Here is a 27,304-nt window from a genome sequence, read left to right as displayed (position 1 = left end):
ATCCCAATGGTAAGTAGCTGGGTTAGGTGGATGGTTATGGTTAGGCACTAGGGGGTGGGTTAGGGTTAGACACTAAGGGGGAAGGGTTAGGTTCAGGCTGCGGGGAGGGGGAGGTTTGGTTTAGGCACTAGGGGGGGTTAGGTTCAGGCACCGGTGGGAGGGAGGGTTAGGATAGGGAGAGGGGGAGGGTTAGGATTCTGACAGTCAGGATCCTGAGCGCCGGCATCCCGTACTCAACCCTGTGGAGGTCTCCTTCTGCAACTAATGGTCGCAGTGCCCCTAAGCTGCAGCATGTCAATCGATTTGAGAGCGAGGAATGGGCGGTGACAGTCATCGCTTCTGAAAACAGGGGCGTGTCGGATCTGCAGTCGGATCTGCAACGCCCCAGGGGCGTCTTTTGTCTTCAGGCGCCTCCTGCGGCATTACCATATGTTACCATCGCTGCTGCATCCAAGGACGCAGCAGCGATGCTAATAGTGTATAACTCTTAATCAGGCCCTATGTTAGAAGACTCCATCACACGTGTCTCATCAGAGACGGTTTGACAGAATAGGAGGCCCCCTCCTCTCTATGGTGCAGCAGGCTCTGGCATTGTACCATAGCCTACAGAGCATGCCCAGGTGTCCCTTAACATGGCGCCCGCACCATGGTCCCAGAGACACCTCTACTGCGTATGCGCAAATTCCTGAGAAAATGGCCGCTGTGCTACTGCAGAACCGATGCGGGAGGTAAGTTATAGATACGCCAATGTGTCCCACCTCTCCATACACGGCTATGCGTGCCCATCTTCATGCGCAGAGTACAATTCAGCATCATGACCTATATGGTTAAAGAACTGCTTTATTACACACAAAACAAACTGAAAGCTACATAAAAGTGTACAAGTGCATGGTATTAGTTACAGACTCTTTATGTATGACACCTGAAAGAACACTAAGTCCAGTACAAAACAATCAGTCCTGCTCTCCCTTGTGTAGAACAAGACAAATGCCGTTGGTGTGAGTTTATTTACACTTGGGACTGTTGCTCTCGCACCAGCTGATACAGCTTTACACAACCTTTTGCTGAAGGGCATAATTCCTTCCACAGTTCTGAGTTTTCAACAGTCAGCAAATCCTATGGCATAAAATAGAGACGGTCAGACAGCAGCACACAGAGAAATACCCCTAACCAATAGGCCGGATACCCGCTGGTATGAACTCCGGCTAGGTAATGAGCACTTGTATTCAGGGAGATGAATGTAAATGTAGTGCAGCAGGACACAAGTATGAATGTTTGTATGCTGACAAAGGAAAGAACGGGCTCACGTGTCACCACTACTACATAACAGCGTTAGTAAGTGCATGTGTTATGGGGCCATTGGGTGCGAGACCTTGGTAACCACCACCACAGCAGTTTGGAGACTTCCGTCGCTTGTCACTGAGGATCAGTGGTGACTTATGGTAAGTCTCATTCTGTAACTCTGTACTATTACCAGGAAAAGAGAATTAGAAATTATGGATAAAAGAGACCTCAAATCTCTGGGGGTAGAGAATTAAAGTGTCCTCGTCCTCTACACATATGGTAGGTAGCCAAATAGTAAAATAATAGGCTGCATGAATATTGGTTCAGGCCACAAAGACAGCCGTCTGCACAGGTAAACAATAAAAAAGAATCTATGCCAGGTTATGCTTATGTACTGTCATTTGTATGTGCATGTCATGTGTACTCTACGCTATATGTAGCAGATACATACACCACCCTGAGCCAGGTAAGTGACCATTGCTCCTACATTTTCTTTATACCCTGTATACAAATTGTGCACCAGTTTTTTTGATTTGTCATTGTTTGTTTCTTTTTCTTTTCGGTATAAATTTGGAAACCGTTAACAAAAATGATTAATTAAGATGACAAATTTTTTTTTATAATAATGTATAATTGAAATAATGAAGAACACAACTATAGCATATACAATATATTGTAATGAGTTGTAATGGTGCATGATTGCAATGTTTTTGCCCTTCCTTGGATGCCAGCTTTGCTTCTGCAGAAAGTCAGTCATACTATATAGGGGCAGATGTACTAAGCTCTGGAAAGTGATAAATTGGAGAGTGTTAAACTACTAACCAATCAGCTCCTATGTGTCATTTTTCAAACACAGCCTGTAACATGACAGTTAGGAGCGGAGTGGCTGGCAGTTTATCACTTTCCAATTTATCAAATTCTAGAGCTTAGTACATCTAATGTGTTCAATGAACACTGCCATATATCAATGAAAGTCTCCATCTAAATTTACTGACATGGACCAGGATAAACCCCTGTACTACGAAGTTGTATTTCTGGACATTTTGTCCTGTTTTCAGCTAAATGACAATCAGCAGACATTCCTTTGACGCAGATTGCTACCAAGTTTGAGATGGATCATACAGACAGCGCATGTCAAACATATGAGAGTACAAATTACTATCCATCTCTTTTCCAAAAGATGACTTTTACAAAACTAGGTTATCATTCTATGTCATTTTGAGTATTAGGTTTTTTTTTGGTTGGGTTTTTATTTGTGTTAAAAAATCATTAAATGACCAAAAGTCTGGCTAGATGTCAGAGCTTACCTAGTGTCTGTGGCCAGGGATCTGTACTATAATAAGCAGGAGAGAACATTGACTGTCACTCATACAGATGGTATCAATGTGCACAACATGCTATATCAGTGATAGGGGTGCAAATTATTAAATCAATAGTCACAATGTTGACATGCAGTTTCCAAGGGTTCCAGTCTCGCTTGTCGACATGTTCAAAATATTGACAGATAATATGTCATCATCCACAATGTTGAAGTCGACATAATGGGCCATGTTCAAAATGTCGATAGTAACAATGTCGGCATATGGCATTAGGGTAATCTAAATAAAAACTACTGTCGACACTATGTCAGTGTTGACATTTTGAACATCTAGACATAATATACCCAACCAATTTCTAATGAACTTTTCATGTAACACTAACCCTAACCATAGTCTAATCCTAACCCCAATTGCAGCCTAACCCTAATCTAACCCCAACCCCAAAATCGGGTATCGACGTTCCGACTGCATACCAATGAGAGCCTACACACCGTAACTTTTTTACCTCTCTGTCTAGAAAGATAATTTCTGTTGATTCATGTGCCTCTAGACCGCCCTGCAAATATCTTTCCTTCACCTCTTCTGAAGTCAAACTGCACCTGAAAATAAGTAAATGTTCACTTTAGATATCATGAAAATTAAAAGATAGTTAAAATAGCATTGGGAGGATCCAAACTGTATTTACCTGACATAGAATTCAGCACTAGGTCGCCCTGCGCTCATGTTATTGCGGGCAATACCCAGAAGGAGTGGCTCACTAAGGGTAGACAGTGGTAGATTAACCTTGAACAGAATATATACATTAGAAAACAAATAATAATAACATTATTTTAATTGAAGACCAAAGACAAGCATACAAAGGGCCTGATTCAGCTTCAGATGGAATTGCAAAGCTGCTTGCAATCAGCTTTGCAATTCCATCTGTGCTAATATAGTAATGCAGCAGGAGGCGCATTACATATCCGAGCTTCGTTGTCCGACGCAGCATCGGATACTCTGTGGAAAATCGTCCGGCTAAGGTGACCCATGGAGTTGGCTGCTGCAGATGAGAGGAAGAAGCCAGGAAATTTTCGTCAGCCTACAGAGATCCTGGCTTCTTTCCTCCCTCAACAGTGGCGACACGCCTCCGTTTCCGGAAATGGAGGTCATCGTCAAGCAGCAGCAGACTGATGATCACTGCCAGTCTGCTGCCCGTCTCCGTGCAGGATTGCAGACCCATTCTGCACGTCATGTGCCTGTGCAGATTCCCGATTATCGGGAATCTGCATTCAGCAGTGCACGCTGAATCGGGTCCAGAGGGCCTGATTGATTCAGCAAGGAACTCGAAGGAGAGAACGCACGCACTTGACTGATTTTTTTGCTCTGCGCATGCATCGCACTGCGCGTGCGTGAACTAGCCAGTGCGATTGGGTTATGGTACGCAGACTACACGCAATGTGTACGCGGACCCTTCCGATAGTGATTGATAGGAAGTGCCGTTTGTGGGTGGTGACTGGGGGTGGTCAGGCGAACGCAGGCGTGCCTGTGCTTTGGGACGCCGTCATAGGAGTGTGCATAATTAAGGCGGTGCGGCATACGCAGCCATACCGTAATCTGTACACAGGAAGCAGGCAAAATCCTGCGGCAGGATTGTGGCCACTATTGTGCGTATTGGTCCGATGGTTCTCGACGTTACTGATGTTTACACTATCTTGCGTGCTGCTCAGGCTGTGAGTAAAGGGAGATGGGCGGCTTAGTATGCGGCTGGGCATTTGCAACTTGCACTGCGGTCTCCCTGCGTGTGCATTGATTAGCATATTCTCACAGCGGACGGGTGCGTGCATCTGCATCCGTGCGTTCCTTGCTGAATCAGGCCAAGAGTTCATTGATTGATTTCAATGGCAAAACAGTGGTTACCGTCATCTACTGTACTGTTCCTTCCATTACAGACTGCCATCTTGTGGTAATATTGTGTACTACAGCTGATGTCCACATGAAAGGTTAGACAGCTGGGGAGGTGAACTTTGGAATCACAAGCTCAAAGAGCTTTTTCAATACATGTTCCTACCAATTCCACTACATACTGAGAGATCAAAGGGGACAGATGAAAGTAACTTTAACACACGTGCACTTCTCCCATTGCAGGAAGTCAGATGTGGCGGGATGCGATAAAGTATTAATTACGCAAATAAGACTCAAATCACCTTTACAATGCATTACTGTACAAGCCAACACTGCTTGCAATCCTCACCTCATCCCGTATCTCTGCCAGAATGGAGTAGAACAGCTCGCTGATCACTAAATCAGGTTTCAGAACTTCCAAGCTCAGCTCTTCTTCAGGAATATTGGGAGCAACAGCCTATAGGGAGCAATAAAATACATGATAAATATTTAATGTATACTTATTTTTCCATATGAAAGCAGTGTCACTCCCTACATCAGTGGCATTCAGTTGTTTTTTCCGCATATGACCCAAGTGTCAGTGTGCCATTGTTCTGGCTACAGAATGTACACATGTATCCTCACTTGGAGATGTGCATCCTGTGTGACGTAATCCCATCTGCCATGTATTTTTCCATTCAAACTACTGTTCTTTTAAGCTTTCTTCCCCCTCACCCTGCTTCTCTCTAATGCCCCTTCCTCTCACCCTGCTTCTCTCTAATGCCCCTTACTCTCACCCTGCTTCTCTCTAATGCCCCTTCCTCTCGCCCTGCTTCTCTCTAATGCCCCTTCCTCTCATCCTGCTTCTCTCTAATGCCCCTTCCTCTCACACTGCTTCTCTCTAATGCCCTTCCTCTCACCCTGCTTCTCTCTAATGCCCCTTACTCTCACCCTGCTTCTCTCTAATGCCCTTCCTCTCACCCTGCTTCTCTCTAATGCCCCTTACTCTCACCCTGCTTCTCTCTAATGCCCCTTCCTCTAACCCTGCTTCTCTCTAATGCCCCTTCCTCTAACCCTGCTTCTCTCTAATGCCCCTTCCTCTCACCCTACTCATTTACCCACTCCCTCGTTATGCCACTTTCCTATAACCAACTCTCCTTCTATTTCCTCTAATCCTTTCCCAGACCATTTAATTTCTAAATGAATGTTGGAATTGTGTGTTAATATGTACATTTCCCTGCTGCCAGTATTTGCACAATGCAAAAAAAAATGTAACAAGCATGTATCTAAGCCAGGACATTGGAAACAGAAAAAGGACGGCAAATGTTATCTCTCTAACTGCAAGTGTGAACAAGACAAGGGTTTCAAAATATCCCATAAAGCACAGACACATTCAGCTAGACTCTGTGTATTGGCCAGATGCCTTTTCAATGCATTAAAAAACAGTTTATGTTGAGCATTGCAAGCCTGGTTACACAGGGGCATCCTGGACTTGAAGAATGATAAGTAGGACCTACAGATCGGTGTAATGCACCTAAAAGAAAGTAAGCAACAAATTCATAATTGTTTTCGAATGACTGTATGGTACGAGACTAGAGTGTTTCAATTTTATCCTCCTGTTCAACTTGGTTGAAGTATTCAGTTGCAACCTGTAGAAAGAAAGCCGCAGACGATCTTTCCCCCTCCCCCTCCCCATTTTTGCTTTTCCCCTTCTCTTGATTTTATTATTACTAATTTACTTTTTTTTATTTGAATGATTTCATTGTTGAAGAAATAATAATGAATATAATGTAATAAGTATCTTTTATGTCAATGTCGACTTATGCCATTTGTATATTCACAAATGTATTATGGTATTAATCCGAAAATTATAATATGTATAACTAAAATGTTTGAAAACCCAAATAAAAGCAATTGAAAAAAAAAAAGAAAGTCAGTTAATTATGTAAATATGATTTGTATACAAGAGCATGCTTGCTTTGTGTGACTGGGTTTAGTGAACGACAGAAATTCCTGACATTTCCATGTGAAAATATCCAGACAAGAGGGATACAACCTAGATGGGCAAAGGGGGATGGACTAACCAAAACTGATGTAATTTGAAAACAAAAAAAACCTATAGACGACTAGTAGCCAATGTTAAATCAATACGTTGCTGTGCTGTGGTAATATATATATATATATATATATATATATATATATATATATATGAAAGCAATGAATCTGTTTAAAAGCGCCTATGTGCAAAACAAAGTGCTGTGCATACATAAATATTATTAATAAACTTCAAAAAATTAATATTAATAAATATCTGTGGTATTTATACCGATAAAGTGCAAAGTGCAATTGTGGAGCAAATTCCTTAGTATCAAGTATAAAACAATAGTACCATCTAAGAAAGTGCGAGTGAAAATAAAATAGTACTCTGACTAAAATGTACATATAATAAATACACAAAATTTATTTTAAGACAAGAAACGTAATATAAATAAAAAATACTGTGCAGAAATGGATGTGCTATAAACAGCAATTACATATTTGTTATTGACCAGTATATGAGGAGTATGCATAAATAAATAAACACTATAAAAAAGACATATCAATCAGTGTAGTTTAAAAAAAAAAAGGATTCTGCGGCTTATCTGATAAAAATGGTAGCAAGTTCATGAGAGGTAAGTGGAGCATCCAACGCGTTTCATCTGCCAATCAGAATTCTTCAAGGAATGAAAGTTTCATTCATTGGCAGATATAACACACCCCCTTAGGTGATATAGTCAGCATCCTGCCTGCAGTCAGGATACCGGCTCCAGAATACCGACCGCCGGCATCCCGAAGGTAAGTATCGGGGGTTAGGTTTAGGGTTAGGAACTAGCGGGAGGGTTACGGTTAGGCACTAAGGGGGGAGGGTTAGGTTTAGGGTGCGGGGAGGGAGACGTTAGGTTTAGGGTGCGGGGAGGGAGACGTTAGGTTTAGGCACTAGGGGAGGGAGGGTTAGGCACTAGGGGGGGGAGGGTTAGGTTAGGCACTAGGGGGGGGAGGGTTAGGTTAGGTACTAGCGGGGGAGGGTTAGGTTAGGTACTAGCGGGGGGAGGGTTAGTTTAGGCACTAGCGGGGGGAAGGTTAGGTTAGGCACTAGCGGGGGGGAAGGTTAGGCACTAGCGGGGGGGAAGGTTAGGTTAGGCACTAGCGGGGGGGAAGGTTAGGTTAGGCACTAGCGGGGGGAAGGTTAGGTTAGGCACTAAGGGAAGAGGGTTAGGTTCAGGCACCGGGGAGGAAGGGTTAAGGGTAGGAGTAAGGGTTAGTGTTAGAGAACTTACCATTAATTGTCGGGATTGTGACTGTTGGGATGCCGCTGTCACAATTTTGACAGCCGGCATCCCGACAGCCGAATCCCATACTCAACCCCCTAAAACTGAGGAGTTAGTTGTCAAATGGCACCATTATCAGTCAGAAAGCATGGTGGTGCCACATTATGCCTATCCATTCACACATTAGTACATGGAGATGGGAACCGCAAAACAGACTAAAAACAGCTGCCAGTCTCATCATGTTTATTCTCTGAGCTCTAGCAAAATGAAACCACTTTTCCAGTCACTTAAATCCTCTAAAATGCATAAAGTGTTAGGGTATTGGCTTAACACTTTATGTAATGTGGTCCTTAAAGTCTCTCCCCCTTTTATCTTACCTTAGGCTCAGGGTGACCTCCTGGTACATCCAGCAGACCGGCTGCCTCTCCCACCCTGTGGCTCCTCCTCAGCAGAACAAAGCGTCCATCTTTACATTGTAGAGCAGCTCCTACGCCAAGCGGCTGTGCCAAGTAAGCTTCAGTGTCCCCGTGCTCTTGTACTCCCTTTTCTTGTAACGCTCTTGCCTCACCAGACCAGTTAGTGCACAAGAAGTCTCTGTATGATGTGAGTGCTAGATGTAGGGTCAGCCCTCCCCCTTTATCCATATCAGCTTCAGTTTCTTCTCCTCCTTTCCTTTCTCCACCACTTTCATTCCTTATCCTCTCTTTATTCTGCTCTGTTTCTTCTTTTTGTTTTGCATTGTGATCTCCTTCCGGCATGACAGAATGAAGCCTGAATTTTGCCCCGTTATATACCCATGGTTGCTTGCGCTGACGTTCTTCCCAGTCCAGGAGGATCTGTTCTTCCAGTGGGGAAGGCAGTCTCCGTCTTTGGTACATTGGGGAGAGTTGGGCACGGACTCTACGTTGGGGAATCCCCTGAGGACAAGGACTGCAGTACAGGATGGAGATCTCTGGATCCATGGGGGCTGCAGAGTGATCAGAGAATGTATAATAAGAAAACAGATGATAAATTGCCATATTCTATTGGATAATTATTCCCAACCCCTAGTTAATACATTTTACTCATTACTTTTGGAGAAATAGTTTTGCCCAAACTCTGGAGATTATTGAAGTACTTTCATCCTACAACAGCTGATACCAAAAGTTGTTTATGCAGTAGCTCACATGCAGAGTACATACCTGGCAATTTGGCTACTTATAGTGTGATATGTTCTAAATAAGGCCCTGATTCAGAGCCGTTCGCTATTTGCGGTCGTTCGTTCAAAAACAAGGGGTGGCTATTCAAATGATCCGTTCGCACATTGCAGTCTGTTCACACCTCTAAGTCTGAACGAGCGAGCAAAACATACGCTCGTTTATTTGATAAAAACGCCCCCTGGCCGCTCGCACCATACGTCATGTCCGCTATTTATTAGATTAATCGAGTACATCGTACAGCGTATGAACTGCTCGCTATTCTTGTGGTTGGTTTTTTCAACCGCTATTTTGCGAGCAGTTCTGAGTTTAAAAAAACCAAGTGACGTGGTCAATGGCGCTGCTGGATTAATTATGCACACCCTTAAAACGCCGTTTTGACCTTTAAGCACGCCTGCGTTCGAATTCCACTCCCCCGTTTTCTAGCACCTTCCCCTGTTACCATCCACTTACGCCTCATTCTGTCACTCAAAATAGCAGGCACTCGCTATATAGTGTACAAATGATTTTTGGCCGCACTGACTGGTTCGCGCATGCGTACTAAAAACCGTACGTATGCGCAGATGTGCGAACATCGCTCGGAACGAGCGTACTGCCGCTAACGAGCGGCTCTGAATGAGGGCCTACGTTTGTTTTTTTAATATAATAAAGCAGCAGTTACATGTCAGACAATTGGTGTTAACTTTTTTATTTTTAATGGAGGTTGAAGAGAAGTGAGGGGAACGGAGAAAGCCACTGATTTTAACATTTCATACGCCTGATTCTGCATTACATGCTAATGCAAATGATTTAGGGCCAGTTTAGCATTGCACGTAAGTGCATTGATGAATGCAGATACACGATTATCGGGAATCTGCGTATATGCAGAACTAATTCTGTGCATGTGCAGAATGGTTCCTGCGTGATCCCAGACAGCTCCTGTTATGCCCCTGCCTGATTGACAGGCAGAGGCATTTACGGGGTGGTGCCAGGCTGGCTGGCGTTCCCAAAAATGGGTGTGTCGCCCCCGTTTAATGGGAGTGGCAAGGCCAGGACGCAGTTTCCTGGCCTTGCAAGCCAGCCTGCCTGTGTAATGGTGGATACACACTGGGCGATATTACTGAGCGACTGCACGATTACGACATCGTAATCATGCAATCGCTCAGTAATCGTGCACAAATCGTGCACTTTCATGTCGGAAACGACCAGCGATGCGCACTCCCGCTGGTAGCTTCCGACATTGTCCATCGCCTGAACATGCAGCACAATCTGACGACCTCGTCAGGTTGCTGCATGTTGGGGAATGGGGGAGAGAGCCCGGCGCTGAACGATATCGTTAATGATATCGTTCAGCGGCTGTGCTCAATGTCATGAACGACATTGAGCACAGCCTGCCGGGGACACACTACACGATATCGCTCAGGGAGCATATCGTGTAGTGTGTACGCACCATTAGCTGATGTTTATTCAGCTGGCCATTGCCTTCCACCATCGCGACTGCTGGTCGCCATGATTATCCCAGCCTGCAACCTCGGTCGCAGTGCTGTGATCGCAAATGCATCACCGGGTGTCAGACACCTCCTGCTGCATTTACATATTAGCAAGGAGGAATTGCAAAGCTGCACACAAGTGCAGCCCTGTGCTGAATCACCCCCTTATACCCCTTTGACACTGTCAGCAATATCCCAGGTTATTTAACATTAACGTGCAGCAACCCAGGTTATTGTGCAGTGTGAAAGGGTCCAGTTTCAACCCGGGTAACGAGCAAAGTTGAACACGGGTTCAACCTGGTTCGCGGTGCAGTATGAACGGGTAACCCTGGTTGATGCAAACCGGGTCCCGTTCACAGCATAGGAAGAACCGGTGCAGGGTCCTGTTTCAACCCAGGTAACGAGAAGTGTTCTTTGGGTTCAACCCGCCACCCAGGTTCCGTCCACAGGAATAAGAAGAGCCGACGCTTGGAGATGATCCGCCGGCTCAATGCGTGATGGCGGTGACGTCATCGACCCGGCAATAAGCTGGGTCGGGCCGCCAGACTGAAAGGGGTCTCATCGGGATGGACCAGTTTACAAAATCCTGGGTGCGACCCGGGTTCGCTGTGTGAAAGGGGTATGAGTGTCTTCTGCAGTAGTCGCGTCTGTGACTATATGTAATGCTAGTATCAGTCTTTCCCCATTTGTCTGAATGTGAAAGGACTGGGACGCACTTATGGGAGACATGAGTGGGAAAGGATTCGGAACAGCCAACTGGTTTGGAACATCAATGCCTATCCCTGCAGTAAGACAACATGGCAGGAGGCGGAGTGGTGTGATTGGGGGTGGGGCTAAGCAACAAGCCAATCAGAGAAAGAGTGGGACTGAACTCGTGCTGGGCTAAGCATCATTCTCCTACATAGGGAGAAAAAAAGAAGGAAAACCATCAATGCATCTCTGTCATCGATGGCAAAACCATCGACCATCAGTGGTAAACCATCTATGGTTGGTAACCATCGATGGCCATACCTACAAGGGCGGCTCTCTATCCAAAAGGGCTACAAATTAACCTTAATGTTAGTATTAAGTTAAATTAAATTTAATTCAAGAAAGAGAAACCGATCTGTAATAACATAGCATGCATTTTAAACAAGTGTTACAAGTTATTGTAGCACTTCATATACAGATACAGAGACTCAGTCACACACAGATATACAAGTGTCACATATCATATTAATCAGCACAGTCTGCTGGTGCGTCCTAATCACATCACATTGTAGCACTTCATATACAGATTCAGAGACTCAGTCACACACAGATATACAAGTGTCACATATCAAGCCGGAAGTTGATGCGTTCCACCCATAAGCATCGGTGGAACGCATAGTAGGCAGAGTCCCGGAAGGGTAGGCCGGAAGTGTATGCGTTCCACGCGGAAATCGCGGTGGAACGCATACGGATGTAAACGAATTTAACACATTGTGCGGCAGCTATTGACATCCAAATAATCAAGGGGGGGGACACATAAAACGTCCCTTATGATGTATTTCTTGTGAATGAAGTTATATCCCCATTGATTGTAAGAAACGGGTATCAACCAATCATAACACATGGGGAGGGATATAAGGAAGATCTGTGGTCTAGCCCAAACACACCTTGACAAAGGCGCTTTAGTAAGCTGAAACGCGTTGGTGACTATCTTGAGGACCAGCTATCCCAGACTAGAAAGCGGTGCGGGTGGATTCTTGAACCCAGGAGGTACCCTGTTGTTGTTATCTATACACGCTTGATGGTGTTATTATACACCTTATAATCTGGTACGCAGCCTCAATATATTTTAAACATATTGTCAAATAAAAATTGTATTACACTATTGTGGCCCTCTTTGGTCTCCCATTTTATCGTTGAGGAACAAAGGGATACCACAAGTGTATATGAAGAAATCAGCAAGTGACATTTGTGACTTTTTGGGCAGACCGATACACTCTTAAGAAGAGGAGGATTCAGAAGCATGAAAATGACTTAATATTGAAAATATTGCTACAAAAGCTTTTGTTTTGAGCAGTTTTTTAAAGTGACTTTCTATAGTGATTTAATCAAACCATTTAATAATTACCCCTATTGAAGGTTCTGCGCAAGGTTTATCTGTGTATTTTTTATTTTCACTTGGGTGTATTGTGGGTATACATCTTTATAACCTGTTGCAGCATTTCCTTCTTATACGTGAAGCGCTCAGACTTGACTGTGTATGTTACATGCTATGTATTATTGGATAATTATGGCTTTTATTTCACCTATTAGAATTATATGCAATTTTCCTGTTTGTATCCTATAAAAACTTTAATTAAAAAGATTATAAAATAAATAAGTAAATGAAGGTTCTTCACTACACGACATAAGCAAATTGTTTCCCACACACAGATAACAACATCACCCTCATTACATGTAGATGTAAAATCTGCCACAGTAAAATGTAAACATGCTTGGCCATACACGCTACAATTATCGGGGCGATCCGCCTGATATCGGCGGATCGCCCCGATAATTGTAGCGTGTGGGGGGGGGCGACCGATATTGCTCGGTCGGGCATGCCGGATTGTCCAGCATGCCCGTCGGATGCGATATTTCCTGTTAAACTGTTGGCCGCATCGGGCAGTGTATGCCCAGCCGCGGCCCACAGACAGACATTTCCTGTGTTCCTTCCTATGGAAGGAACAGGGAAATGTCTCCTCCCCCGGGGGCGGGGGGCGGATGTCGGGCTAATACACTGAGAGAGAAATCTGACAGTGTATGCCGGCGACATCTGCGGCTGGCAGGCTGCCAGATAAAATGTCTGTCGGTCTGTCGGTCATATACAAAATAGACAAGCTACAATGCCAAAGGGCCTCTATATATCATTTAGCATAATGTATCCATTGATATTTTCTGCCTGCTATTAACAGAATGTATGAAGCCTCATGGCTCAGTGACACCGCGAGGAGGGTGGACATGCACTAGCTGGCAGCAGGTCAATCCTGAGCAAATGCTAACTCACTAATCCGCACAAGTGCTTGCTGAGTGATAGAGTTCCAGTTACTTAGCACATGTAAAAGTACTTGAAAAGAGGGATCATGGGATTTATTATCAAAAGAACTCACTATTTACACACAAGTATCATATCACTTCACCCATAGGAGCTTAATTATCAAGCTTTTTTTATGAAATGATGTATAAACTGCAGCTTCTGCATAATTTTATGGGTTGTTGCTATGTACTAACAGCCTAATGCAGGAGATTTCACAGAAATCTCTGGCAGAGTGCTAATTAGAGCTGCAGATCGCAGACTCCATTATTATCAATGGGGACTACGATCAAACCCCTACGTCCAAACCCCAGTAAGTCTCGTTAGTTTACACTGTCTTCATATGGTGTAAACCGCTTTAAGGCTATGGTGGCTTACAGAAAGGAGAGAGAGATCTTCAGAAAGCTGTTCCGGGAACGGACACTAGGCCTCATTCAGAGTTGAACGGTATTCCAATGTTCACGCAGTTGGTTATCGGTGGTTTGTGCTTGCGTTGCATGTGCTGTAAATGAATTGCGATTGCGCTCGCTGTGAGGATTCATTCACAATTGACAGGAAGAGATCATTTTTTGGGTGGTTACAGGGAGTTCCGGCCAAAACGTGGGCGTTTCGGGACGTTTCCTGGGCATGTACTAGCCAGCGTCTGCGATCGCGCACACAAAGAACAAAGCTCCAGCTTTGCAGGTGTCCAAGTCCATTCTGAGTGACTATCAACTCACTCGAGGAGTCGATGCTCTGAGGATCTGCGTCCGATGCTGCGTGTGTGTACACAGTTGCAGGCAGCTGCGAGGGCTTCGGTGGGCGTCTCAATACAAATTCCGCCGGCTGATGCATTGGCAGATTTTAGCAGCTGCTAAGCAGCAAAATTCGCTAATGCATTTGCATTAGCATACAACTGTGAATCAGGCCCAATGTGCGCATGCGCAGTGTCAGATCCCCCACCATGTGAGACTCATCCAAAATGTCAGGGATGCAACACCATATTTTAGGAGGCAAGATCCTCAGCTTAGTCCAAGGAAATACTCCTTATTCTGCTTTATCTAAACTTGTCATTATACTTGATGATCTATTTTACCTGAATTAAATACTAAGGGGGTGGGGGGATTGGAGACTCAATGGGTTAGTGAGCCATAATCGCTCCTCTTTAAACTGTCCAAAACTACGTAATTAGATGGGAAAATGAACAACTGCGATTCAATCGTACAGTGTTGAGCCATCCACAGTGTCTCTCTCAAGATTGTCTGTCTATCTTTAAACAACTTCCTATTGGACAGGCACAATGACGATGTAAATGTTAGGGTGGGATAATGGTATGACCACTGAGAAACATTGGAATATGTCCCTAGGTTACCAAACTAGATGCACACCCCATTGCAAGAATGCAACTTGGATTTATATTATTCTTATTTATATTAAACATAGCTGGTAATCAATGTACCATGTGGAATGTCCATAATGTATCTACACTGACTGGTTTGCACCTATATATGAAAGGAGGGTAGTAGGAAGAAAGCATAATAAAATGGAGCAGTATTATAGTCTATTACACAAATAGAAAGCACTTTACAATCACAGACTGTCAGATCCGTCTCATATAATAGATTATCTTTGGGGCACGGGTGTGACCAGATATGCATGGAAGTCTCCAAGGGGCAGCTAGAATGCCTATAGATTCATCTGGACTGCGCTAAAGGCATAAGAGAGTAGACACTGATCTCAGACCCTGACCACTTCTCCAGTGATGTAAGTGGAGTGGGAGCATGATGACATGATTTCTCATAATGGTCCTCCCACCATGGTGCAATGCTATATGTGCCATCACATCGCGGGAGACGGTATCATTATGATGTGACGCACAACATCATGCCCCTTGGGAATCGGTATGTAATACCGCCGGATGTATTGCTGGCGGACTAAATACCGACGCTGAAAGCCCAAACCGTCAGGATCCCGACTGGGGCTGGTAAGTACCCTAACCCTCCCCTCTCCCCCCCAACCCTCACTCAGTGGTGCCTAACCCTAACCTCCCCCCGTTGGTGCCTAACCTTAACCGCCCCCCGGTGATGCCTAACCCTAACCGCCCCTTCCCGCACCCTAAACCTCCCCCTCCCCCCAGTGGCGTCTAACCCTAATCCTCCCTGGCTGGTGCCTAAAGCTAACTCTCCCCCCGCGGCTAACAGCTAACAGTCCCCACTTACCTTCGTTCGGGATGCCGGGCGTCTGGCTAAAGATAGGTGTCGGTATTTATACACCTATCTTTAGTACAGAGTCGACATTCCGGACGCTGGTAAATGAACTACATCCCGCCCCTTGCACTTCTCACCTGGACCTCGGCTTCCACGGAGGCTAAATTTTTTAATTCAGAATGTTTTCATATAGTACTACTATCCTTTAGTGTCTTACAACAGGTATACACAGGGCCGGATTTACAATGGGGCGGGTGGAGCACAGCGGGAGGCTTCATAAGCCTTCCCTACTATGCACGCAGTTGCCTGGTGCCTCCCCCTGTGACGTCAGACAAGTGCCGCCGGCCGCAGCATTATTTATACAAGAGGCTAAGTTAAGCTCCATGAAGGCAGCCCCAGTGACTGAGCTGATTGGGGACAGGCTGCAGGTGGTGATGGAGGAAGTGGTGTCTGCGTCAGTGTAGTGCCTCTGAAGAAGGAATGCTCCCTCTTTAAAGTCATAAAGTACACTTGAAATTGGCACCTTTATAATTATTTAGCGATTCTATTATTTTTTTTACATAGTGCACTGAGGCCCTGATTCAGAGCCGGACGCTCTGACAGAGCGCTCTATCAGAGCCAAAAGCACTCCCACTGACATCACTAGTGATGTCAGTGGGTCCGGCCCCAGACGGTAGGCGTTCCCATGGGAACGCCTCTGTCTGGGCAGCCATGCCCCAGGCACGCCCACCAAAGGGGGCGTGCTGTCAATCACCATCGACAGCACGCCCCCTTTGGTGCAAGACCCATAACGATGGCTTGGCCGTCGTTATTCGGGTCTCGCACATGCGCATGACGGAGCCGCCTCAGTCATGCGCAAGCGCACTTGGGCACCATCGACCCGCTTGCGAGCGCTCAGCACTCGCGAGCGGGTCTGAATCAGGCCCTGAGTGCAGATTGAGGATTCGTCTGCATAGTTTTTGCATGTTCAAACTGTCATACCGAATAACATAGTGGAGAGTCTGGAGTGGATACCCTTTGCACGTCATATGAGGTTGTAGCCTGTCCACCGTGTTCGCTTGTAGGTGATGCTGACAAACTGTGGAAACCTTCTGGGATACATTAATAGACCTCTTTCACTGTCACGTCCTCCACTCTGGCTGGCTCCATCCACTCTCTGCTGTTCTGACCCCCCGTTGATTTTTGTAGATCCCCCCCCTGCGCTCAGTGCTGCCAACTTCTCCCATTGCTCCAGCCCGCCTCCCATACAGCTGAGGCAAAAGTCAGCTTTCCTCATGTTCCCTATCACCACTACATTAGTAGCAGTGAAATGTAGTATTGCTGAGTCAGACTCGGCAGTGCTAGTGCGGCCACGCAAGAACCCTGCGCCCGTTGGATGGAGTCGAATAGGGGTGGAGGGATCAGATCGGGTCCCTCTTCACAACCCCAAATCTCTCATTCCCATAGGAAGGAGCAGGGGTGCAACAGCAAAAGGCATCTGAAGATGGTGAAGATCCCCACGGTCAAGCTCAGAAAATGGTGTATTTTCGTGTTTATGCCTCACCAGAACTTCCAGGCCCCTAGACCGGCCCAGATACCTTGTACCCGTTCCCACCTCTCAGGGAGAATATACAACAGATTTGAAATGCCATATCGAAAGACGTATTTGGAGGAGTTCTGTATAAGAACTTGATAATAATTGTTTCCATCTTCAATGATAAATGCTAGGGCCGTTTCAGAGACGCACGGAAGTCGACCGCAGATGTGGCCACATTGTGCAGTTTAAATAAAAATAAGAGTTATAGTAGACTTACCTTTGTTAACTCTTTTTCTTCGAGGTCCATAGGGTCCACAGGGATCACCATGGGTGGGTATGTGGTTGGAGTGATCCAGGCACCAAACAGTTAAGCTTTTAGCTCCCAGGATGCCTCGGTCCACCTCCACATATACCCCGCCCCCGGCTAAAGGCATTCAATTTTGTAAACAAGCCCAAGACAAGAGAAGGAAGGACAATGTACACCAGACACACTCACAGAAGATGAGGGAATCCGTGACCGAGAGAAAAAATACATAATGAAGCAAGGTGTGTCAGGGTGGGTAGCCCTGTGGACCCGATGGACCTCAAAGAAAGAGATTTACCAAAGGTAAGTCTACCATAACTCTTATTTTCTTCTTCAGGGATCATAGGGGGTCCACATGGATCACCATGGGGATGTCCTAAACAGTTCCCTTAAGGGTGGGTACACTCCTGAGCAGAAAGAAGAATCCCCCCCCAAGGAAGCACCCTGAGAGGCATAGAACCTAAGAAAAGTGTGGACAGAAGACCACATGGCGCCTTGCACATAGTTGTAGAATGTGCTGTTACCATGTTTGGAACAGGGAGATCAACCTGTGTGTGAGCCTGAGAGATAGTCATAAGCAGTCATCGAGCCAGAGTCTCTTTATTCGCTGGCCAGAAAGCCATACAAAAAGAGCATCTGATTTCTAAAGGAGTTGGTACGATCCACGTAGATACGGAGAGCACGAACCACATCCAGAGAGGCTTCACCTGCAGAAAGGTCTGAACACTGGAACCACAATCTCTTCATTTACATGAAAACGGGATACTACCATAGGAAGGTAACCCACCCTGGGTACGGAGGACAACTCTCTACTGGTGAAAAATCAAAAAGGAGGAGCGACAAGAGAGCACTGCCCGATCAGAGACCATGCGGGCAGAGGAGATAGCGAGGAGAATAACGGTCTTCGCTGTCAATCACTTGAGGTCTACTGAGTCCTGGGGTTCAAACAGGGGATCCTGCAAAGATCCTGAGAAGCAAAGACAAATCCCACAGGGCAGGGAGGGACAAAAGGAGGCTGAAAGCAGAGAACGCCCTGAAAACACGTTCTAACATCAGGCAGGGAAGCGATCATTAGCTGGAACCAGATTGACCGAGCAGAAACCTGAACTCTCAGGGTGGCCAGGTGGAGACCGAGGTCTAACCCAGCCTGGAGAAAAGCAAGTACCCGGGAAATCCTAAAGACTTTAGGGTCATACTTTCTGTGGGAACACCAGTGAAAACAAGAGTGCTAATCTCTGTAATATATGCGGGCAGAGGAAGGCTTTCGTGCCCTGAGCATCGTCTGAGCCACAGAACTGGTGAAACCTTTGCCTCTTAAGATGGAAATCTCAAGAACCACGCCATCAAAGATAAGTCCGGATGCAAGCAGGGACCCTGAAATAACAGATCCGACCATAGAGGAAGAGGAAACGGAGTGTCTATGAAGAGACTTCATAGGTTGGTGAAGCAATGGTTCCTGGGCCAAGCAGGAGCTATCAGTATTACTGTGCCGCCTTCTTGCTTGATTTTCCTGAGGACCCTCGAGAAGAGGGAGATTTGAGGAAAGAGTTATGCCAGCTTGAAGTCCCACTTGCCTGCCAGAACATCCACAAAGGCCGGCAGAGCTGTCTCTGGTCCTGGATGTGTACCTGAGGACCTTGTGAAATGAGGCCATGAGTTCTATGTCTGGTAGTCCCCATTTGTCCAGCAGGAGTTGAAAGACATCCGGGTGGAGAGCCCATTCTTCGGCGTGTATGTCCTGACGAAATAGGAAGTCCGCTTCCCAGTTGAGGACTCCAGGAATGAATATTGTCGAGATTGCCAGAAGATGACGTTCTGCCCAGACCAGAATGTTTGCCACTTCCCTCATGACTACCTGGCTTTGCGTGCCTCCCTGATGATTGACATAGGCTACTGCGGTCGCGTTGTCAGACTGGATTTGGACTGGCCTGCCTTGGAGGAGGTCCTGTGCCAGAGTAAGCGCTTTGTATACTGAATGAGGCTCCAGGATGTTTATGGGCAGGTGACTTTCCTGGGTTGTCCATCTTCCCTGAAAGATATGATAACCTGTCACTGCGTCCCATCCACGAAGGCTGGTGTCCGTTGCGAGGAGCACCCAATTTTGGATCCAGAAGAGGCAACCCTTGTCCACGTGAGACGTTTGCAGCCACCATAAGAGGGAAAGCCGGACCTCCGGAGGGAGGAGGATCGTCTGGAACCGGCTCAGATGATACTGGCGGTTTCACCGTGATAGAATCAGTTGTTGGAGAGGCCTGGAGTGGAAATGGGTGTATTCCACCCTATCGAAGGTGGATACCATGGACCCCAGGACCTGCCTCGCTAAGTGAATTGATAAGCTTCAATTGCGGAACAATTTGCGCACACGCAATTGTAGAGCCGAGATCTTGTCCCTTGGCAGAAATATCCTTTGTCCCTGAGAATTAGGAGTGCAGCCAGATGTACCATCTGCTGTGTCGGAGAATGGGAGGACTTTTTCCCATTGATGAGCCAGCCGTATGTCTGTAGACAGGTAATAGTCAGTAGAAACGGTTGGTGGGCTAGAGTAATAGGCACATTCAGGTATGCATCCTGAATGTCCAGAGAAACCATAAAATCCCCAGACTCCAATGCCAAAACAAATGACCTTAGAGTCTCCATACGGAACCTGGGCACTCGGATAAATCTGTTGAGGGATTTCAGATTTAGAATAGGCCGTTGAGACCCATTGGGCTTCTGAATCTAAAACAGATTGGAATAAAAACCTGTTCCTTGATGAGTGAAGGTGCGTACACACTGGGCGATAAAGTGGACGACTGAACGATAACGATATCGTTATCGTTCAGTCGTCCACTTTATCGTCCATTTTTAACCCCAAAAAGATGAACGATAACGACGACGCGCGTTCCCGCGGGTCGTTCATCATTATCGTTCATCGGGCTGACATGCAGGCCAACCTGACGATCTCGTCAGGTTGCTGCATGTCAAGGAATGGGGGAGAGAGCCCGGCGCTGAACGATATCATTAATGATATCGTTCAGCGGCTCTGCTCAATGTCATGAACGACATTGAGCACAGCCTGCCGGGGACAACACTACACAATATCGCTCAGGGAGCATATCGTGTAGTGTGTACGCACCTTTAGTGTAATAGTGTAAGACAGCACGGATATTTAATTTTGAAACGGATATATAAAAAACACTTGACATATAAACAACAGCAAATGAATGTAAATTTTTTTTTTTAAAAATGACCCCTTTGGGGTTACTGCGTACCAGAATGGGCCTAGAGGTAGGCACTGAAAAAAACATGGGAGGATCGATGTTATCCTGGGTAGATCTCTTCCCAAGTATTGACAGCAAACGTCCCTCTTAGGTCCAGCCAGGTAGCAGCAGTCTCCCCCACACCACCGACGCGTTTCGGAACGATGTTCCTTCCTCAAGGTGTACGGGGAAATTAATTCCAAACCTCCTTTTATTCAAGTGTCACAGTCATGTGACCATCATCAGTACATGTTAGTCTTACACTAGGAGAGTCTGTCTCTTATAATTTATGTTGGAGGTCCTCTGTGAAGCACAGAATAAAGGGAAGTGAGAGACGGTGTTGGAAAAGTAAAGGAGGATCTGAAAGATACCTTTATGCGATTTCATCTCACTGTGGTTAGGTGAGCATTCATCCTCTAAAAGGAATTATATTTGGAGTACATCCGTCCGGATTAGTGTTGAATTTTCATCACCACTGATTTCTTGCATGCTTAGCTAATATATTTGACTGTTTCCTTTAGATCAGCGCTGGGTGGCCTTCCCTCTTTTTGTTATATATGTATTGTGTGGAAAAGGGTTGGTGATCCTTTTGGGTTGGACCCCAGCTGCCGGTTTGTAAGCGCAAGTTACACACAAACCTTTTTTTTCTTGTATATTGGTTTTGTGATATTTCCATATCCATGTATTAGAGTATTACCTTCACCATTTCAATGAACGTATATTAAACAATTATAATATATGCAAATTACCTTTTACTGCATGGTGTTTGTATTTGCAGCGCTTTTCCACCTTTTTTTCTGTACTTCTTGTTGTTGGGAAGAGTGGCAATATTCCCAGGTGGTGAGCAGCAGCTCACACCTTTTTTTGACTTGATAAGTGCTTTCTTGGTGCCTGATACATAGATATATATATATATATATATATATATATATATATATATGTATCTTTGTACATAAACCATCCTGTATGAAATCCTGAGGATACAAACCCGCCAAGCAGGTTCTACATGAAACCAGCCCAGAGGCCTCAGCCTCCTGTTTCCCTTTAGACGTCACATAACTAATAAGTATAAAGGTAACAATGCAATGTGACACCCTTCAAAAGTACTGTACCAGTAAACGTGAAGTACAATAAAAACCCTCACACCCCTGTAGCAGATGGTTGAGGAGAAAAAGCAGTGATAGTTATAACTGGAAAACATAAAAGGCAGTATATCAACACAGCAGAGCTAGCATAAGTCACAAACAATGCATAAACAATATACTTGCAATGGGCTCTGAATTAACTACTCAAAACCACAAGGTTTGGTAGGATTTGAGCACTGTATAACCTGGCCTCTGGGGAGAGCTATACAAGGAGACTAAACCCAAAACCTCCAGAGACCAGCAGCTTTGGCAGAGCACAGAATAGTGGTCGCTGGGCATCTCATATACAGAGGAGGGTAGGAGGAGCAACCCAGACGTGGGAAAAGCTTGGATGGATCGCCGTCTGGGCTGGAGGAGGGGCTGCCGGGGAGAGCTTACCTCCCCTATGATGCATTAACCCCTGGGTGCGTTGGTTACCAGTAGCAACCACAATTACACTTCCCCAGCACCAGGCAGATATGCACCGGTGGTCTAGTGAGGAAGCGGACGCACCTTTCGCCTCACTATAGCGACCTCTGGCGGGTCTCCACCGCCTGAGGCACGGACTACCACAGGCGGTTACCCGCGAGTGCTTACCTGCATCTCCATGCCCCGGCTGCAGTCCTGGGTCCAAGAATCACCGCTAGCTGAGCTCTGCTGGTGACCGCCAAAATCACCAGTCCGGTTACTAGTGTTGCGGCGCCAGTAGAGGTAGATGGAGTAGAAGCACCAGTTTCCATTAGGACACCCAGTGCTGCTTGCTCTGAAGTAAAAATAAATCATAAAATTAAAACCTTGGGACTGCTAAGCAGTCCCTCCTGTTAAAAGTACAACCTGATCCTGCCACACCAAACGAAAAACTGAATGCCTGTGGCCGGGGGTGGGGTATATGTGGAGGAGGACCGAGGCATCCTGGGAGCTAAAAGGTTTACTGTTTGATGCCTGGATCACTCCAACCACATACCCCCCATGATGATCCCTGTGGTCCCCTATGGACCCTGAGGAGAAATATCTTATATGACCTTAACTATCAGCCTCTGAAAGTAGACATCAACACTATCTATGCACATGTGCACCAGCCCCATCCTTGGTGCACCTCCGAATAGCCCGCCATACCATCTACACACCCTCGAAACACTTAGCCTATGTGCAAACATACTATGTGCCGCCCAGTTACATCCACTCTGCCCAATGAGGAAATGCGGCCGAGTGTATGCTAGGCTACTGAGCAGTGCAGAATGTTATCAGCTAAAGCAGACTTGAATGCAACTTTGAATAAGCCTCATTTTTTTGTTCCCCAATATCTGACCAGACAATATAACAAACAGCTTATATACAAAAACTATTTTCAAATCAGTTGATGGTAACACATATTTTCATGGTACTGGAGGATATTAATCAAAGTGTTGTAGTGTCCCCATTGTATCTATGGGGACATTTTTAATCCGGTTTGGCTGATCCTGTGTTTGCAAAGTCATTAGAAAAAAAAATGTACTCAAAGGCTGATGGTTTGATAACTATTTCACACTGATTTATGGTGTAAATAATAAAAATGCAGCATAATCATAAAGCAAGGTCAGTATCACCTCTCCTATCCAGCCGTACAAGTTCAATTCAAAAGCAAAGGAGCTTGATTACTAGAAAGTTTAATGGTTAAATTCAGATTCATTTCATGAGTATTTCTTTTTTACAATATCATGTTTAGGGCAGAGATATAGACGTTTGGGGATCGGTATGATTTACCGTCAGGATCTCGACACCTGTCATTTAACCCTTGCCAGGATTAGACAGTGGCCAAGGCGGCGGACGGGATTCCCAACGTTTGTTTAAATAAGGACATGACAGGAGGCATGGCATCGGCCCATGCTGCAGAATTTATATCTATAGCTAGAGCTTGCCCTAGACCTAGGCAAACTAAGCAAATGCCTAGGGGCATTCAAGCCCGCCTAGGGCCAGCGGAGGTTTGGGGCAGGCACAGCCGGGGCACCTACTGCCGGCTGGGCAAAGACTCTGGCAGCTGTGCAGTGTTCACGATCGGAGCTCAGCTGACAGCTTTGATCGGGCCGGGCAGCAGCAAACAGTGAAGGGGCAGCAGCAGAACAGACTGCAGTAGTTTGCGGGGCGGGACGCGTGGACGGCAGCTAGTGGTTAGCGCTGGGGCGGCATGCACCGGGATGTGGCCTGCCAGCCTGAGCCGGGAAAAGCGGGTCCGAAACCCGCAGCTTGCTGTACCTTGAGTCGGATGGCTCTGCAGGCTGCGCTCAAGCTAAGTAAGCCTGGAATTGGGAGAGGGCGGTGGTGCTCACTGCTGGTATAGGGATGCCTGGTGAGGGAGGGTGCTGACACCATGCTGTGCTGGGAGTGAAAGATGCTGTGCTGGGTGAGGGGGGTGCCCCCAATATGGTCAGCAAGCAGACTTGCGTTTAACTCTGCATAAACTCCTGAAAAGAATCCTCAATGACCCAATGTCACCCAGACTTAACGGCTTTTAGATATTCCTCTCCGGGAATTGCCTGGAGAGCAAACGCAGGTGGGCAGCGATGGGGGGGACCAAACTTTCAGCGTAGTGAAGCCCCACCCCTCATAGTAACATGCCACAAATTTAACTAGGGCGGGGCTAATGATGCAAATCTCATGCCATTAGGCCCCGCCCCCTACTCACGGACTGCCGATCCCTGGAAAAATTATCCCCATTCTGTCCACTTCACTAGGAAGTGGACGGAATGCGGGAGAAGTGTCTACTCTGGGTGCAGGAGGTTACCCTAAAAATTGGGAAACTCCCGCAGGTATCGGGAGAGTATGCAAGTATGATGTCACCTTCCCACCTAGCAATGTCCTATTTACATGTAGTTTGAGTAAAGCTATACAAATAGTGGACAGGACCTTATTGATGTAGAAGCCCATAGCAATTCCCCAAGTCTGGTAAATTCTAATTGTAATTTGCAAACCAATGTGCCTGCTGTAACTGATTACACTGCAACCAGATATGAGGTGGAGTATGAAATATTTGACATAGGTATTTAAAATACCAAAAAGTACCCTGTTAAAGGTGGTCAAAAACAGGCATGTGAGGCTGAAGAGTAGACTAGGGATGCGTGAATTAATCTGGGTGGCTTGAGCTAGGACTTTCTCATGTGTTGATGTGAGGAGGTAGAGGAACTGCAGTAGATGATAGGCTCGGGTGGAGGACAGGAAAGGAATGTCTATTATACAGCAGGTTGGAATGAGAATTGAAGATGATATCGGACTGGGACCGATGTTGTGGAACTAGTTGCATAGAATTGGAATTGATACTGAATAGATGAGTAAAATCAGATTGGGACCGATGATGTTGAATTGATGAGTAAGATCAGTTTGGGACCGATGATGCTGAATTGATGAGTGGGATAGTTTTGAGACAGATGATGCTGAATTGATGAGTAGGATTGGTTTGAAGCCGATGTTTGGCGATATCGGATGGGACCGATGGAGGTAGGAGGGAGCAAGTCTCAGTGGAAAACCAGACTGGAGTACTAGACAGAATAGAAGACTTATATTAGCAGACTTGAACTGGAATGGCATGTACGGGAACCGTTCAGATACAGAGTACCTGGGAGCTCAGCACAGAGCTGCAACTTCAGCAGAAGTGACGGTGTACTGGCAAAGGGATTGGATGCTGCGATCAGCTGGTCTGGAAGCAGCGTTCTGAATGGAGAAAAAGCATCAGGTGAGTGGCTGCGACTATACTGTGGTTTTGGAGGGAACTCTGGCGAGCATCCTGTGTAACATCATGCTGAGAAGACAATGCTGTGAGCAAGGGGCTGCGGGGTGCCATCTCTACACTCAGAAACAGAACACAGGCCTGATTCGGACCCGCTCACAAGCGCTATGCTAGCGAGCGGGTCTTTAAAAAAAAAAAAGGTCTTAAAAAAAAAAAAAAAAAAAAGGACGCACTGATTTGGAGCGAGCGCTCTCAAAGAGCGTCCGGCTCTGAATCAGGCCCACTGAGCAGACTAGGCAGGAACAGCATAGATAGACCGCAGTACCAACCAGGAGAGATGTGCAGCGTGAGCAGATCTCTGCGCTATACAGGAGTGATGCACAGCGCGAGCGGACCTCAGTGCTAGCCGGGACACACAGGAGAGGTAAAAAGGAGTCCGAGGCGTGACACCCTGTGGAAATGGAACAGAAAGGGACAATTGCAATGATACCATAAGGGAATAATAGAGTGCCAGGAATTAGGAGCTGACAACACTGCAGCCTCTGCTCATGCCTTTATTTGAAGGACGCCATTATTAAGGTCAGATTCGAAGGTCTGAGCCACGTGACACATTGCATCAGAGCCTGCACAGGGAAACTGGACAGCTGAAATTATATTTACACGTACAACGGTAACATGAGCAAAGAAGAGGAGTCCAATAAAATTGTACTGTGAGGGTAAACCTAGATCAGGTTATGGACAGACAACATCCTCTTAAAGATTAATATGAACATGCCCTTGCTTCATTTGAGTATGCTGCATGATGAGCGCCTCAATTCTGGCGTTTAAACACCATGTATGTTGCAATTAAAAGATCATTCTGCTTGGAAACCCCTCTCGCTGGATCTCTAGTATTAAACTGTACTGCTATGTATTGCATTGTATGGTGACAGTTTGTGTTCTTATATATTTTATTACTTTTCTTTAATTACCGCCAGGTGGAGGCATAGGCGATTATATTATGAAGTAATGTACATTTAATGTTAATACAATTCAGATGTCTGTGCACACAGTGGGGCCAATACAGAGCTGAATGCTAGGCACCTGTTCCTGCAGTCCATGCACAGAACTAAAGTGCGGATAATCACCTGAATTGCTGTACGCATCTCTGCGGCCAGACTGTCCTCAGCCGTATGCTTGGTTTCATAGCCATCGTCATTATCAGGGTGAGCTATCCCTGATTCCATTTCTATTTTGCAGATTTGTCAGCAGCACATTCATGCTGTGAATCTTCCTTTCCACCACATCCCAAAGGTGCTCTATAGGTTAGAGATCTGGTGACTGTGGAGCTATTAGAGTATAACGAGGGCCTGATTCAGAATTGTACGCTGTAGCACAAAGACGCAGCAATATGCAAAAGCCACAGGATGTGTCTATAGTAAAAGACATCCACTGCTGGTCTCTCTGATCTGCGGCTGTGTCTGGGGACGCAGCATCAGATTAACTGCGTGAACATGGGACATCTGCATAACCCTCAGGTTACTCAGGATGTCCAGGAAATTCACGCTGCCAGGGCCAGTGAAGCGGTGTCCAAAGACTCCCAGAAAACAGGGCCGACACACCCTTTTTCTGGAACGCTCCCAGTCACCGCCCCCAAACGTCAGCAGCAGGTCAATCGTGCTGAGACTTTGGGGTACTACGAACAATGCCGCAGAAACTGATCTGCACATGGGCAGATCTGCTAACGTTGAATATTTCCGTGTCAGATTCTGAGATT

The 27,304-nt window shown here is 46.0% G+C and overlaps 1 protein-coding gene across 2 annotated transcripts in view; it reads right to left on the bottom strand.

The window, feature by feature from the left end:
- Window positions 1-822: 822 nt before the first annotated feature.
- NUDT22 (nudix hydrolase 22) overlaps window positions 823-27,304 on the bottom strand; it is a 31,431-nt gene continuing 4,949 nt past the window's right edge. The window contains exons 2-6 of one of the 2 annotated variants that reach the window (XM_088480075.1): window positions 8,149-8,738; window positions 4,834-4,941; window positions 3,289-3,386; window positions 3,109-3,202; window positions 823-1,116 (exon numbers count right to left, since the gene is read on the bottom strand). In XM_088480075.1, coding sequence (XP_088336201.1) covers window positions 1,009-1,116; window positions 3,109-3,202; window positions 3,289-3,386; window positions 4,834-4,941; window positions 8,149-8,733 — 993 coding nt within the window. In that variant the 5' untranslated portion in view covers window positions 8,734-8,738 and the 3' untranslated portion in view covers window positions 823-1,008. Of the gene's footprint in view, window positions 1,117-3,094; window positions 3,203-3,288; window positions 3,387-4,833; window positions 4,942-8,148; window positions 8,739-27,304 lie in introns of both variants that reach the window. The other variant, XM_088480076.1, reaches the window with a different exon arrangement.

This window comes from Taudactylus pleione, unplaced genomic scaffold, assembly GCF_031769625.1.
Source record: "Taudactylus pleione unplaced genomic scaffold, aTauple2 ptg000250l, whole genome shotgun sequence".
Lineage (NCBI taxonomy): Eukaryota > Metazoa > Chordata > Amphibia > Anura > Myobatrachidae > Taudactylus > Taudactylus pleione.
The sequence above is the reverse complement of the archived record's forward strand: the minus strand, read 5'-3'. Positions and strand labels throughout refer to the sequence as shown.